Source organism: Bemisia tabaci, chromosome 2 (genome assembly GCF_918797505.1).
Source record: "Bemisia tabaci chromosome 2, PGI_BMITA_v3".
In the NCBI taxonomy this organism is placed as follows: domain Eukaryota; kingdom Metazoa; phylum Arthropoda; class Insecta; order Hemiptera; family Aleyrodidae; genus Bemisia; species Bemisia tabaci.
The window spans coordinates 63,898,797-63,914,043 of record NC_092794.1 but is presented as its reverse complement, the minus strand read 5'-3'; the positions used below and the strand labels follow the sequence as shown (position 1 = coordinate 63,914,043).

Genomic DNA, 15,247 nt, shown 5'->3' with positions numbered 1-15,247 from the left:
TTTCTTTCTTAACTCGACTAACTAAAAGTGCTGTCTCTTGTATCACTGAAAGACGACAAAATTAGAAGTTACTATACTGAGAAAATGAGAGATTTTGTTGCCTTTTCTAGTTTGTAATTTTTTTTATACATACATTTAAGAAATTTGCAAAATTTGCTGCCCCCCAAAATTTGCCGCCATGGGCCCATGTGGCCATCCCCTTAATCCGGCCCTGAAAATACCCTCTCTTTAACTGGTTCATTCTAACTTTGATCTACATCATATATCTTATGGCGAGGTTTCCTTAAAAAAAAATATTGTCACAAAAAATGTCTCTGAAAGTTGGGAAGTCTTTTGTGCCCCTCTAATCTAAAATACTTCAAATTGGAAATGATGCATTGCCCTTGGTCAAAGAAAATCAGCGAGTGCCTCAATGTTTAATTTGACTGCATTTTGCAATTTGGAAGTATAAATTCTGGCTCCTCTGGAAAAACACTTATGTGCATAGGGAGACTAATGGCACTTACGTCGTTTTTAAAACCGGGCTAGAATTTGTAGTTCCAAATTGTAAAATGTAGTCCAATTGTAAGCAATATTAGCATAGTCTATCAGCTGGAATAGTTGCATCCAAGCGAAATCATCAACACCGCGTCATATCTCTTTGAGTCTCATTCGTAAATCAAACTGGTTATTCGGCTCTTCTTTCAACTTCTCCTCACTTCTTTCATTTTTCTCTCTTATTCTTTCTTTTAAGGTACGCAGCAAAAATAATGAAAAAAACGGATAAAACTGAATGTAGCCGAAAATTGTTGGCGAATAGACAATTTTTTTGGCGCATATTCTTCAGTTTTGAAATAGAGCTCCGACACTGGATCCAAAAATATCAATATTTCGGGTTCTTCAATAGTACAACACGAACGTTTTTAAACCTAGAAGTCGGGCACCCAAGAAGGTGCACACGATTTCCTTCTTATCTTTCCAATGTAAAATGATAAAAATACCTAAATCAATAAAATATGCGCGTGACCCTAGAAACAACTTTTTTGTAAAAACACGTAATTTTAATCATATCCGAGTTGTGTAGTTATCGAAGGAAGACATTCCTTATTACGAAGTGCATATATATTAAAATTAAAGTATTCATCTGTCATTCTTATCCTATCCTTCCTTCTCCTATTTACCGTCTCCCCGTCTCTCTACATGCTCTACTTCTCTTCCTCTTAAATCCTCTCCTAAAGAAACCATTTTTAAACTATCTGTTTCGGTGTCTCCACAAGTGGCACTTTAAAATAAAGTGTGCAAACATGATTACTTTTAATTGATATTTTGAGCAATGTGAGTGGGAGAAAGAGACGGTATTAATAAATCCTGTTAAATAAAGTCTGCCGGCAGTATCAAATAGATTATCGAGCCAACATCAATATTATACTCTCTCAAGGGCATTTCAAAGAAATCACCCAGGAATTAGCAAGGTATCATACATACAATGGAAGTATTAAGGAAAGGTTGGTCTGTTTCAGACTTTTGCTTTAGCGATGAAAGGAGTTGTTTCAAGTGCTGCACAGGGGATCGAGTTAATAGGAGAGGTTGGAGAAAATTAGGAAACTGTAAAAGCTTATAACTCTGTTTATACAAAATTTCGAGGTTCTTCTAAAAGTGGTTACATCGGATTTCTCGTGAAATTTTCTGCTAGAAACACCCCTTAAAATTTAAAATGTGACGAAGTAAACATCAAAATTTGCAGTTTTAGTCAAAAATTTAGTATCCGACCTCTCTAATTGACTTGATCCACTGTGTGCCGGTGCGTATACATGTATAATGAGAGATAGGAAACCCGTCCTCCAAAGTTGTGGGGATGTCTCTTTAAAGATAGGTGATATTTCAAAGGGTATAAATTCGATCGACTTGAATCGATTGGAAAATCAAAACGTGAACCGATCGTCAAAAATTCAATCGACATATGATCGAAAAATAAAAATGTGGACCGATTGACAGTGATTCGATCCACATCGATTTGGTCGAAAAACTTCGATCGATTGACAGTGTTGTCGATTGACTCACGGGTTTTTCGATCGAATTGTTGCAATCTGTTCACGTTCTAGTTTCCCGATCGAATCACGTTGATCGAATCCATTCTCTCTGATATTTCATCATGACAACAACCGAAAACTTCGGGAATAAAATTGGTTTTACGTTGCAATTTTGTGTGATTGGAAATGAATGCACTGCTGAAAGCTCGCGGCGAAGATGTCATCGGGCCGGGAGCTTTGGTTTCACATGCGCAAGTCGACTCCCAATGACCGTGAGACAATTCCGTCGATCCGTGTTCACCCATGCGTTTTCTTACTTCCGATTCCTTCTTTCTGAAACACATTTTGTCCCGTCGCTGTTACATTTTAAATCATATCTTAGACAGGCTGGGTATTCTCTCTAACTGGCAATTCGTCTGGTTGATTCATGATTTTTGGTGAAGCTCTAGTACCCTAATAGCACACCCTAAACTTTAAGTTTGTTTGAGGAATATTTTATTTTAATGGCATCAGTGCTTATTATATTATTTCAGGTATCTTACTGTCATTCAACAGAAATGAGAATCATTGGTAGTAGCATCACAGAGGGGACCAATTTATGAGGGACAAAAAACTATGCAGTACGCACACTAAAATGTTGGACTATACATGCAGCTTTTTTTTTCTTTTAAAGACGATCAGGGATAAAGCCCCCTGGCCGTTTCGCAGTCAAACACCCCCCCCCCCCAAGCTCTACACGGCTTAGGCGTTATGCGTTACGCATTACTCCTATTAATTTTTTTTTTTTTTTTTTTTTTTTTTTTTTTTATTCGTCGCTTTTACAGCTCACTAAGGTGATCTGCAACGCCTAACCGCCACTAAAATCTGTCATGGTACAGACCCTCCATAGGTTGGCATCGCTCCATCTTTTCCACTATCATATACTTTAATGTTGTTAGCATAGAATAACATATACCTATTTATCAATAGAAGGAAGGTCCATGGGGAGGGGGGAGTGTAATTCACAAGATCCAACCATCGAAAACACGCAAAGTTGATCCATTCTCAAGTAATTGCAGTATTCAAAATTGTGGTGATTCACTATTCTGCGTACGTTACTCTTGATTCATCCTATTCATTGTAAATAATCGCCGTTCAGCCGTGTGACTGGCTCCAAAACTTCAAGAATGTATGCTCAATTTTCTTCTACGTGACCACACACCTGTGCAGACTGTGATAAGTGACTGCAGAGAGCATCTCGTAATGGGAGCAATTAGAATTGCTTTAGGCTAATTGCATATGCCGTGGAAAATTTTTGGCAGCTTTGTAGTTCATTTACCTATTAAATGAGACGTACGGTGGTGCAAAGTGCAATTATTGCACTGGGATAAGATCTTCTCATACCATCAGCAAAAAAGGAATATCAGCTCTCGGTGTCCCTACTTTTAGACATTATTATGTCTCAAAATTCATCGGAAATGCAATCGAAATTTCTCAGATATGCGAGAGTGAATGCGTGGTGATTAGTGGCAAACATTCCGATCGATATCTACCGATTTAAAACTATGGAAAAGAATCGATTAAAATGTTCGTTGCGAACACCACCTTGATAATCGATCATTCCCCATAGATTTAATTGGCAGATGAACGATTCATCGCACAGCAGGTGTAATTTAAACGCATGTGGCGGCATCCGTGCACAGTTTGGGAGCGCGCGCGAACCGATCAGATCTTACGCAGTTACGCTCGTAAGACAATGTAGTTGCCAACAGTCGTACAAATCCTCATTTTATTTTTTCTCAAGATAGACGATGAGGTTCTAAATCTCTTTCAGACTTGATCAAAACGGGCAACGCTAAATTGACGAAATAAATCGTCACTTTCCCGACTGACATAATGGTTTGGTGTGCTTATGCTAAAGTACCGTCCTTTTTATACGTGGTCTGGGATACATTTCGTCAATTTTAAATAATTCGACCAATTCCTAAGAGTCTCTGACTCTTATTAGACTGATTATTGATATTTTAACGACGAACGGAGAATTCATCCGATAAAAATTTTCCTCTCACAATCAAACGCTTTTAGGGTAGCCATATTTTCAATCAAAACTTCATTTTTGTGTACTAATATGGCTAAAGTGCGAATCCAAGTTTTCTATTGCATTGTTTCAAAATTGCCACTCCTAGTTCAATTTGTCAAAGAGGCACCAGCCAGCTTTACAGCTTGAAATTGATACAGAGGATTCTACTAACAGAGAAGAAAAATTGAAGAGGGTTTCAAGGAATTCCGGTTTTCAAAAAATAGTTTTCAAATGAAAAAATAAAGAATGACAGAAAGTTTACAACGTCGGAAACAGAGATACTAGCTTCCGCCTTTTGGCCATTGATATGATGGTATTTTTGGTAAGACGGCAGAAGTGGCAACAGGGCGCTAAACGAAATGTTGCCGTGACTTGTGTTAAAGAAAAGCGCCCACTCCAAGAAAGTTCAATTGGAATCTTATTGAGAATGCTTCGAAACGGCGCGGCGCCACTGTCAAGATGCCAAACCAGTTTGGCGCGATTTGTGCGAGCAAGCGCGTACTTGACGAATTGCGAGTAAAAAGCCGCGGGCTACCCACGCTTATAGCACCCCACATCTTGCGCGGTATTGCCAAGTCAAGTGAAAATGGTAATTAAACTTTAATTGAGACTGTCAAGAAGTGTCGAAACGCCCAGGAGGTACACGGACTATGTGTCCATTTTTCTTTACGTCCACAGTTCTAAAGCCCACACTATTGTTAAGTCCACTACTTAAACGTCCACTAAATTAAGTCCACAAATATAGAGTCCACTAAAATCAAATTCAAGCGTTATATTTTAGTCCGTGTGTAAAATTATATTGACAATGTCGAAATGAGAAAATTAAGAGAGAATAAGGTGTTGTTATCGTAGTTCATATTTTAAATGAAATGTTAATTTCTTGTTTTGATTCATCTTTTCAAATTGTCTTTGGTAAATACTTGGTTTCGTTTTTATCCTTGAAATTTCCGATGTAAAATATGCCTGAAATGTACATTCTTTTTTTTAATGAAATTGATTGCTTCATTTTAAAAACATTTACATTTTTAATACGTGGTAAATATTTGTAAAACCTTTTCCAAGCAATGGCATCGATACGAATCTCAATGAGCCGAAGTTGTAATGAAAGACATTATACAATAATTAATAAAAGAGGGAAAAAAAAGAAGAACGCAATTTTTGTTTTTAACTTATTTGTACATCTACCCTCTTGAGTCAAATACGTTCAATTTTGAGCGTTTAGTTGCGCTTACACCACACTGCAGCACGGTAAAAGCCCAAAACATAAAAGAGTTAATTTGAATGCTTTGGAAATCATTAAATTTGACACAGAACTACTCTTATATTTACAAAAAACACATTATATTTTCCAGTAGTACATATTTCTTTTTCATCAGTTTAAAAGGGAATAATCAATGTAGAGAGTGCAAACATTTCAAAATCATGAGTTGAAAAACGCTGACTCCGCGAGTTTAAATATTAGAGCCTAACACAGAACGTAGCGGCGTGTTAGCAGTGCAGAACGCGCACTGACGCCTACAAACCTAACGGGATACTTCACGCATTGCGCAACGCGTGAAGTATCCCGTTAGGTTTGTAGGCGCCTATGCGCGTGTCACGCTGCGCTGGTTTCCTGCCGCGCCGCAACGCTTTAAGCAACTATTTCGCGTCAGAGGCATTGCACAGTATCCCACAAGATTGAAGGCGCACGAAATAACTAGTTAAAGAGGACTTTCAATTTTGACAGCATCTGTTACTGAAAAATATTTAATTTGGCATTGGAGCGTTTCCTAGGCCCCCGCTTCGGTTTTCATCTTATCATATCCGTACAGTGTACACACGAACATATGTTTTTATCTGCTCTTAGAGTCTGTTCTCTTTTGATTCATGAATGAAATGTTTTTAAGAATGAAGGTAGTAGTAGTATGCATTTATTTTTGAGGTGGTTCCTGTCATTTAAATGAGAAGAAAAAAATTTGGACAATTTTGGACATATTCATAGTTGGACATTAAATCATGTGGACTTGATATAGACTGGACTTAATGTTTAGTGCTTAAATTTTCACCTTATTGTCCTGTGGTCCATTGTGTGACATGATTCTTTTTAAAGGACACTCCCGCCTTTTTTATTAATGGTATCAATTCAAGTTGAAATTCACCCTGAGCGTGGATCACATAAGCCAAAATAGCAATTTTGATAGGAACGAAAAAATACACCATGAAGAAACGACATAACACAACGTGACCATTGTCACGGACTGCGTTGTATATTTTATTTCGTACAACGTAAAAGCGCATGTATTAAGTCTTCCGGTATTTTTTATCGATCGTTCATCATCTACGGTACCACTTTATATCGAGCCATAATTTTTACTCGGCTACAAATTGTGGGAAGATGGCGTCACGGTGATCAAAATTCTTCAGGAGTGACCCGGAGGCCGCTTGGGTTATAGAGGAGTGTTATAACAATGCGCTGTCAATCATCTAATGAATACGATTGACAAGGAACAAATAATAAAACAAGTCGCTGAGTTTATGCAGTGGAAAAGACTACCACGAGACGCTCCTAGTTACAATTTCTTAATCTTACATATTTTAAAATGATGGAGGATTCAAGTGTTTGATTCCTCAGGAATAAGTATTAAGTACCTACATGTTGCAGTCGCAGGCGAGATCAGGAATTTTGTTAAATGATAATCAATTATTCTATCTTAGGTCGAACCTCTCAGAAGTTTCCCGATTTTTGATTAAAAAATGCTCTATTAGTATGTAGAAAAAGTTTTTTGTCAATTTTTCATCAATTGATCGTTGTTTTCAGAGTTGTTATCATTGCGAGTGAACATATATCGCAAGGTGCAGTCGTATTCGTATAGAATAAAGATTCTGTAAAAGCTCGACAGTAAAAATTACGTCGTCATCTTCCGGTCAAAGTATCACAAGCACCATGCGACATTTCAATTTTTTTTTTTTATTTTTTTACAGAGAAACTGTTCAACGAAGCTGTCCGAAAATTTTACTGAATATTCTTTGTGCTATCGATAAAATTCAGTGAAATTTTCAAACATATTCAACCAACAATTTCTCTGTAAAAAAATGAGATGGCGGCGGAAATTTCTAAACGTCGTATGGAGCTTTTGATAATTTGGCCGGCAGGTGACGATGTGAGGAAGTTTGCCGTATCAAGTACAAAAATGGATTTTTTATCAATTTTTCCTTTCCAAGTACTAAAACCATAAAAAATCTTCACCGAAATCATGCAAAAGGCGACAGGTTATTAAAATTTGACCATCCGTCTAGGCATTTGACTATCTGCACCAGAATTTGACTATCTGCTCCAGCATTTGACTGACTGCCTCGGCATTTCATAAATGCCTGATTTTACTATTAGCCTACAACATTTATATAGTGCATCACTGCATCAATGTATTAAACACATTTTCAGCCGCATAAATCAATGATTTTTATTGGTTTTTGTTCACAGCGGATCAAAGGATAACGCAAGCTGTCATGAACTGTTCAGAAGACAGATCAATCGACCAATTTCCTCCTGACGTCTTCACCGAAGAGCAACGGGCACACGGTGCCATTATCGTCCATTTATGCATCGCACTTTACTTCTTTGTGGTCATTGCTTTTGTTTGCAATGACTATTTTCTTCCCTCTGTCTACTGTATCTGTCAAGGTAAGATCTAATTTAAGTCTATTTATTGAGCCTAAGATCTCACTCCACGCTGACAATTCTTTACTACTTAAAACCTATCTGAAGAGATTTTATTTCTATTTAGATCCAAGTCAATATTATCACACTACTTAGTGAAGTAGTTTTTGGTCAACCTTCGTTTTTTTCTTCCTCCTCTTAAAGAAATTTTATTTCAGTAAAACGGAACGACTACAAGAACATGTCTTGTATCTATCTGCATGATTTAAATAACTAAATTAATCTAATTAAATGTACAAAGTAACGTTAGATAATAAAATCTTGGTGCACCTATCCATCCGGATAAATAGACAACAGCATAACCTCCTATAATGCCCTTAATGGGAATTAATTGCTATACCGATGTAAAATATGATAGACTGGTCCGGGATCATACAGATGTCATGTCTGAAACAGTATAGTATTCTTTTCATTTTCTATAATGATCCATTTTTCTCCTCTTTTTTCCTTAATTTTTAATTTCTTTCCGAAGGTTTCTCGTAAATTCTTATATTTTTCTCCAAAATGTTATTCAATATCTTCTTTTATTATTTCTATGACTATGACCTGCACCGGGAAAAAAGGCTTGAGTCAACCGTCAAGAAGACTTTCTCTTAAATCGAGAGGAAACTCTCTGATATCGGGCAGATATCTGCTTGATTTATGCGACTGTCCTCTTAATAAAAGCTAGTCTCCTTTTAATTCAAAAGGAATTTCTTCTTGGCGGACTCGAGAATATTTCTGCCCGAATCAAGTCACTTTTTTCCGAAGTACCCGCCAAAAAAAAAAAAAAAACACGAAACATTAAATAGAGAAAGCGTTTTGTTCAGCCAATCGGTCAGTTTATTATATTGTATATTTTAAATTTATTTTAAGGTTTTCACCTCTTAATTTGAATTTGTCCACAGATCTTCACCTATCTCCGGATGTGGCCGGAGCTACATTCATGGCGACAGCGACCTGTTTTCCGGAGCTGTTCGTCAACATCATTGGAACGTTCGTGACAGAAACGGACCTCGGTGTGGGTGCCATTGTCGGCAGCGGGGTTTTCAACACCCTCGGGGTAGCAGCGTGTGCCGGCCTCGCCGCTAGCAAAGTAAGGATGATACTCATGATCATTCTTAAATCCATCACTTTAAGGCGCCTTCATTTTTTGAATAGGCAACACGGTCAGCCCTAGAGCACTAATAGTTGCATTCAGGGGTTGATGTTAGGAAAGTCAGTGTTACTTCATTTTTTCGGCGTTGTGACAAGGATATAGTCATCGAGCATTCATCGTTGTTCCTTCCGTCAGCGCTTTGATAGTACATAGATGAGATACTATAATGATTTTATACATAATCTTTAACGAGACCTTTTAGTCCCATTAATACGAAGTGCATGCCTCTATGCAGCTTATCACACGACTAGACACTATCGTTAGGCAAGTTTTTGATGTTATTCAATATGTTTTATTCTCCTCTGCGGGGCGATTATTGAAATGTTATCGACTGTATGTCAGCGCTTTGTCGTGTCGCGCCATCGACTAAGCCATTGCTTAGTCGATGGCGCGACTCGACAAGCGCTGACATACAGTCGTTCATTTCAATATTCGCCCCGCTGGCATACGATGCTTGTAACTTTTTTCGGGAAAAACCTAATATTCAGATTCTGAGAAAATCTTTCCATTGTCTAGAACTCTAAAATTAGGTTAATCCTTGAGACTTTTTTTTTACACCGAGCAAAAAGTCTTAATTGATAAATGCGGAAAACGCCCATGTTTCACCGATAAGTTGAACTATTTGGAAACTTGTTCAATGTTTTACCACGAAATGTTGACGAAAAAATAATGTAAGCATTGTGATGCTTAATATTTTACTGTTTCTAATGGTACATTGTGTTACTTAGGAGGAGTACGTGTACGTTGAAATCGAATTGCTAACTCACCTTGAAAGAGCTAAATAAATTGAACCCAATATGTTCCTTCCTCAAGTAGTTAATTTTAATTTGTCATGCAGTGCTGATTTTAATTTTCAATTGTAGCATACATCCATCGCTCTTTAGTTCAGAGTGACTAACTTCATTTTACCCATTTTTGGATGATGAGGAAAAACTCTTTTATTTCCCATTGTCAGCAAAGTGATTCACAATTTTGGGCTTTCATTGTTTCTTTATCAGTTTGCAATAAGGAATTAATTTATTTTGCTGACACATAAAACCACCTATCTGCATTTGGAGGTAAATAGCACGTGTGTTGTTTCTAAAATGAGCAAGAAACAGTAGTTTTTCATCGCAAAATGTAGTCCAATTCCAGGAAGGAAACATATAGTCAAATACATACAGTTAGCTAATCTTTCTGTATAAGCGTTAAAGTCTCCGAGGTTAAGCGTAGAGCCCTCCATGCCATGGAATCAGAAACGCGTCCCATGAAATCCTCGTTGCAGGCTGCCCTTAATCCGTCGCACTCCTCACTTTATTCCCCCGTTTTGTGAATTATTTTTCTTTTTAAATTGTTTCTGAATCTCGTTTCCAACCGTATCCGATCGCAGAGCTTTCCAGTGGATTGAGATACGCGCCGAGCGACTCGAGAAATTGGTAGATTCTACGTGTTCAGGGTACCCCGAGTCCATTTTTGTAACCGAGCTGCAAAAGGAAGGGGAGGGGCCGGGGGGCGGGGTGACAAGCAATAAGTAATTTACGCCTAAACGCGACGGATGTACCATAGTGCTTGGCCGGTGATGGTCAGTAAGCCAAAGCTCAGACTTTGGCTTTTATTGGGCCGTCACTGAAATTGCACTTGGAATTTTTGCTCCGAAGATGGACACCTGCGTTGCCATGCACAATATTAGTGTCGCTAGTGTCGCTCTGGGATGCTCGGAGAACAAGTTCGACTGAATTAACGTTAAATGTACGTAAATTTCGGAATATTTGGCGAAAATGTTCGATGAACACGGAAGCAAAGGCATGATGGATTTCAGTATATTTACAGCTTGAAATAAGTCAATTTTTTCTGGTCAAAACGCTGTGTTCATAAAATAAAAACCCCAAAAAAATGAATCTGCTGAATCTTCTATTACTCTATAACTCTTCAATGATTGTCATTTTCTTGTTTTTCATAGGATATAGATCTGGAAAGATGGCCTCTGATACGAGACGGAGGTGGCTATATGTTGGCAGTGGCAGTACTCCTTGTAATCCTCCACGATGGCCTTGTCCAATGGTACGAAGCTCTCTTTCTCCTGATTCTTTACTTTGCCTACTTCATCCTAATGTTCACCCAGAAGTGGTTGCACAACAGGGCGAAGAAGATGCTTCGGAGCAAAAATAGTTTCAACTCCCGTAAGTTTTAATTTACTATCTCAATTTTTCTTACCATTTTTGATTTGGTGCTTGGTTAAAGTGTGCCAAGCGCCTTCAATTCAAGCGCACGCAACAAATTTGCCACTCATGATAAGACATCTCACGCTTCACTGCATACTGTACATACATGCCAGATATTAAGTGAAAACCGCAAATCGGCCTCATTTGCTTTGAATGAGGCGGCCAAATATTTTAAAGGAATGAAGACTTGGAAATCTTCAAAACACCAATAACTTTATTTTCCAAAAATGTGATTAAAGTATCTTTTTGCCTCAGAACACCAAATAAGAAAGGCATAATATTATGTCGCTGTAAGGCTGCATCAGACTCATAGTTTCAAAAACATTATTTTAGAATGATTTTTGTCCATTAGGAAAAAAAGAGGAGATGTATTTCTGGCATCTTATATTTTCTCGATGTCATAGGTGGGTACAAACCATTTTTGTCATCAATTTTCCACGAGTTTATACAAAAGTCATACTTCAAAAATACTTAAAATGATACTCTACGTTAAATTACGCCAAAAAAAAGGACGTCATTCATTTTCTATACTTTAAATTTCAGATTTTGTAGGAATATCGACGCCCGCGTGTACCCGTAGGAATTTTTGAAGCATCTTTTACGCAGTTTAAATTGATCTCGTCATGAATAATTACCAAATGTAAGCGTCTTTCCCTCATCTTCACTATGTTCCTTCCTTCTTTCATCCTTCTCGTTTTCTTTCTCCTATTTTTCGGGCGATTTCGGTACGCCCCCTACGCCCCCCCCCCCCCGGGGTCCGCCTACGATTTTACCTACCGACGCACAATGGATCGAGCTAATATAAGAGGTCGGGCATGAAATTTTTGGCTAAAATTTCAAAATTTGATGTTGATTTCGTCACACATTCAATTTCAAGGGGTGTCTCTAAAAGGAAATGTCATGAAAAATCCAATTGAACCACTTTTTAATTTTTTTGCTTCATATTTCCGAAAATACAAACTTCAAAGTTTCCAGATTTTGTCCGACATCTATTGACTCGGTCCAGTGTGTGACGTCACGGCGAATCTCTTTTTCTATCTCTTATTTCACACTTTTCTTGTAAATGTGATTTTTGGGAAACGGTGAAACACAAGTGATAGTGCGTGCGGCTAACTGGCTTTAAATAGTTTCGACTGCTTTCAGAGGCGTCACTCCAATCAACGACGACAAGTGTCCTTGATTATGGGACGTACAGGCCTTACTACTTTTCCGATTGGGTTATGCCTGCAGAGAAGAAGCACAATCACAACAACAACAACATAAGTAGCACGCACAATACGTCGAACGATATCGAAAAGAAGCAAGAGGCAGAACAGGAGGAAGGTAAGGAGACACATTCAGCAAACTATTCGTATTATTTGTTTCAAGTACCAATAATGTGCGCAGCAAAACTTGATTCCTAGACCCGAATACTCTCGGGACTTTTACACAGAGATGCATTAATTGTAATATCCGTCAACGAAACCGCACCATCGGCTAATCAGAGCCACTAAGGCGACTTTACTGCAACCGACACTGATCCTAAGTATATTTTAGTATTGGTGGTGGGGCCGACAAAATTCGGTCCCTTGCCATTCATACAGGATAAGCATGATTGACTAGACGCCTTCAATTTTCACGGGTAGGCAAATTCTTGAACATCTGACCATACTTGACAGGATTTCTTGATTTGTACAAAATTTTGCATACTTGTTTTATAGCTGGGGTATGCATAACACTACCTCCTTACCAGTTTTATACATCTCTCGCACTTCAAAAAATGTGAAAAAGGGAATAAAGCTCGCCTGGCAAGAAGCTCACCTCAAAATTCATCAATCATCATTTGACGAATTTTATGTTCACCAAAGTGCTCATTTATCGTCACTTGGCGAAAAGTGTAGCTTTTACCTCTAAGCTTGCCTCGCCCAATTATGTTGCTCAGGGTTTTTTTTTTTTTTTTTTTTTTTTTTTTTTTTTTTTTTTTTTTTTTTTTATTCCTTGTTAAATGTCTCCATAAATGTTGCTCACTTTTTTCCACTTTACTCCTTTATTTTACACTTATGAAAAATGACATTCATCTATTGAAAAAGATGAAATTAACATGCTGTTTCTGAGCGGGACTTCCTGGAGCCCGTCAAAGTTGTATTCTCCATTTTTTAAACGTATGAAATCAACGTCTGATAGAAAAAACAACATTCGAACAAGTTAGTGGGCGAAAGTGATAGCTTTTTCCCCGTCAAGAATTCAGGCTCCTCTCAGCTTAGATCACTCTACGGACCACACAGTCTCGTGACTTCTACGGCAACACGACAAGACATTGATTTAGCTCGTGTCACTGTTTTTGGAGAATATTTTCCTGAGGATTCTGAGCGTCTTGTACAAAATTTAGGGTGACCGCTGTATTCGGACATAGGCGTGAACGCAAAATCGAGGCATTACGTAATTTTCACGCATCGAAAATAAATGAGGAGCAAAAACTTTCAATAATATTAGCAAACCTAATAAATCAACTGATCGCAACACCGGAGGGGACTCGCTGTTTCAGTCACAACGTTGTCAGATAATCTGTCTATTATAGTCTAAAATTCCAAGTGAATACTGCTCCTAAAGTGTAGCTTTGCATTGGAGCTCTGATATAACGCTGCAGTGAATAAAAAAATTGGAAATTTAACATCGAAATCACAAAACTTCTAAATTGTTTTTTACTTCCTGTAAAATTATCAGTTTGCAGGTAGGCAATCAATTTTCATTTAAGTTTATAACATTCTCTAATTCCTGGTGTATATGAACACTATTTTTAGTAACACCAGTATGCAGTCGTCCGAACGGGTGTCTGCTGAGCTTATGGTGGTTATTTTCGCTTCCTGTTGCGTGCGTTCTGTCGGTGTCTGTGCCAGATTGCCGGAAAAACCGCACAGTATACCCTCTCACCTTCTTGATGTGCATCTTTTGGATTGGCATCAGCTCATACATCGTCTCCTGGATGATGACTATTTTTGGTGAGTCTCTCAACCTAAAAGTATGATTAGAAGTAGCTAAAGCATCTCAAATCTACGCGAAGAAAGTTTGCATTCTTCGAGCGGATCCGTCTCATCTCGAGAATAGAAACAAACATCCTTAACAGAGATACTTATCAGAGATCTGAACGAATCAACATAGTTGCTAATGTTCTTTCAAATGTATTGTATCTTTGGGATCCTGACTCGCCTTCAAAGAAATACGGGGAAGATGCAGGACTATACGATCCGTATACCAGGCACGTGTTGTTGTGACTTTCTGAGCTGCGCCAGACTGTTATCACCAGTCAAAAGCGCCTTCAGTTTCGCACGATACTTCACCGCTCACACCAAAGTTAGAATAGTTGTATCATAAATTGCCGTGCAGAATTCGCCGCTTTTCGAACATTCATAAAGTATAGTTTTCTCGCATTCAGTAGGAAGAGCCGTTAGGAAACGCTAGAATGATTAAATTTCATCCGTCGGTGTGGATTTTAAGGTAATCGAGTTTTGATTTTATTCGCGACGTACCCGAAATTGGCTCAAATCCAAAGAGGCTTGATGTGAGATGCTCCTTGACTGTGGAGAACAAATCTGTAATCAATTCTAGGTGAAATGAAGAAATCATTGGATTGTAAATTATCGATTATCTTTAGCATGCTTACTTTAAGGGTTTACTACAAAAGAAAATAACAATAGAAAATAAGGGAAAGAAAAGATGATTGAAAAATTAAATGGCACTGTGTATCAACAAGAACCTTGTTGAATTTATTTATTGTTTTATTTTATTTTCTCCCCCTCCCTCAGAACAAATTAACTTTTTACATAAATACATGCATTAAAGCCTTTTTCTTAGCGCGCTTTTTGATTCTCTGTGACACCCAGCCGCCAAAATCCCATATCCTTTCAATAGGTTTCATTGCGATTCCCTTAAACATGTTTGTACTTCTACTTTTTCAGGTGATACATTTAGAATAAGTGACGCAGTTATGGGTATCACGTTCCTAGCGATAGGTGGAAGTATGCCAGAGGCTGTATCTAGTGTAATTAATGCAAGGAATGGTAAGATGATTATCTTCAATCTTTCATTTCTTCCCACATCGCGTTATACATCCCTCTCTCAGCGCGTTTCTCGGAATTTCTTGATAAATTGGATCTAATGATCGTA

The 15,247-nt window shown here is 38.0% G+C and overlaps 1 protein-coding gene across 1 annotated transcript in view; it reads left to right on the top strand.

The window, feature by feature from the left end:
• LOC109039652 (sodium/potassium/calcium exchanger 5) overlaps positions 1–15,247 on the top strand; it is a 43,495-nt gene that overhangs the window by 21,657 nt on the left and 6,591 nt on the right. Inside the window, exons 2-7 of the mRNA XM_019055241.2 lie at positions 7,529–7,729; positions 8,653–8,840; positions 10,843–11,062; positions 12,248–12,427; positions 13,885–14,082; positions 15,040–15,141. Of these exons, the coding sequence (XP_018910786.1) occupies positions 7,529–7,729; positions 8,653–8,840; positions 10,843–11,062; positions 12,248–12,427; positions 13,885–14,082; positions 15,040–15,141 (1,089 nt within the window). The remainder of the gene's footprint in view (positions 1–7,528; positions 7,730–8,652; positions 8,841–10,842; positions 11,063–12,247; positions 12,428–13,884; positions 14,083–15,039; positions 15,142–15,247) is intronic.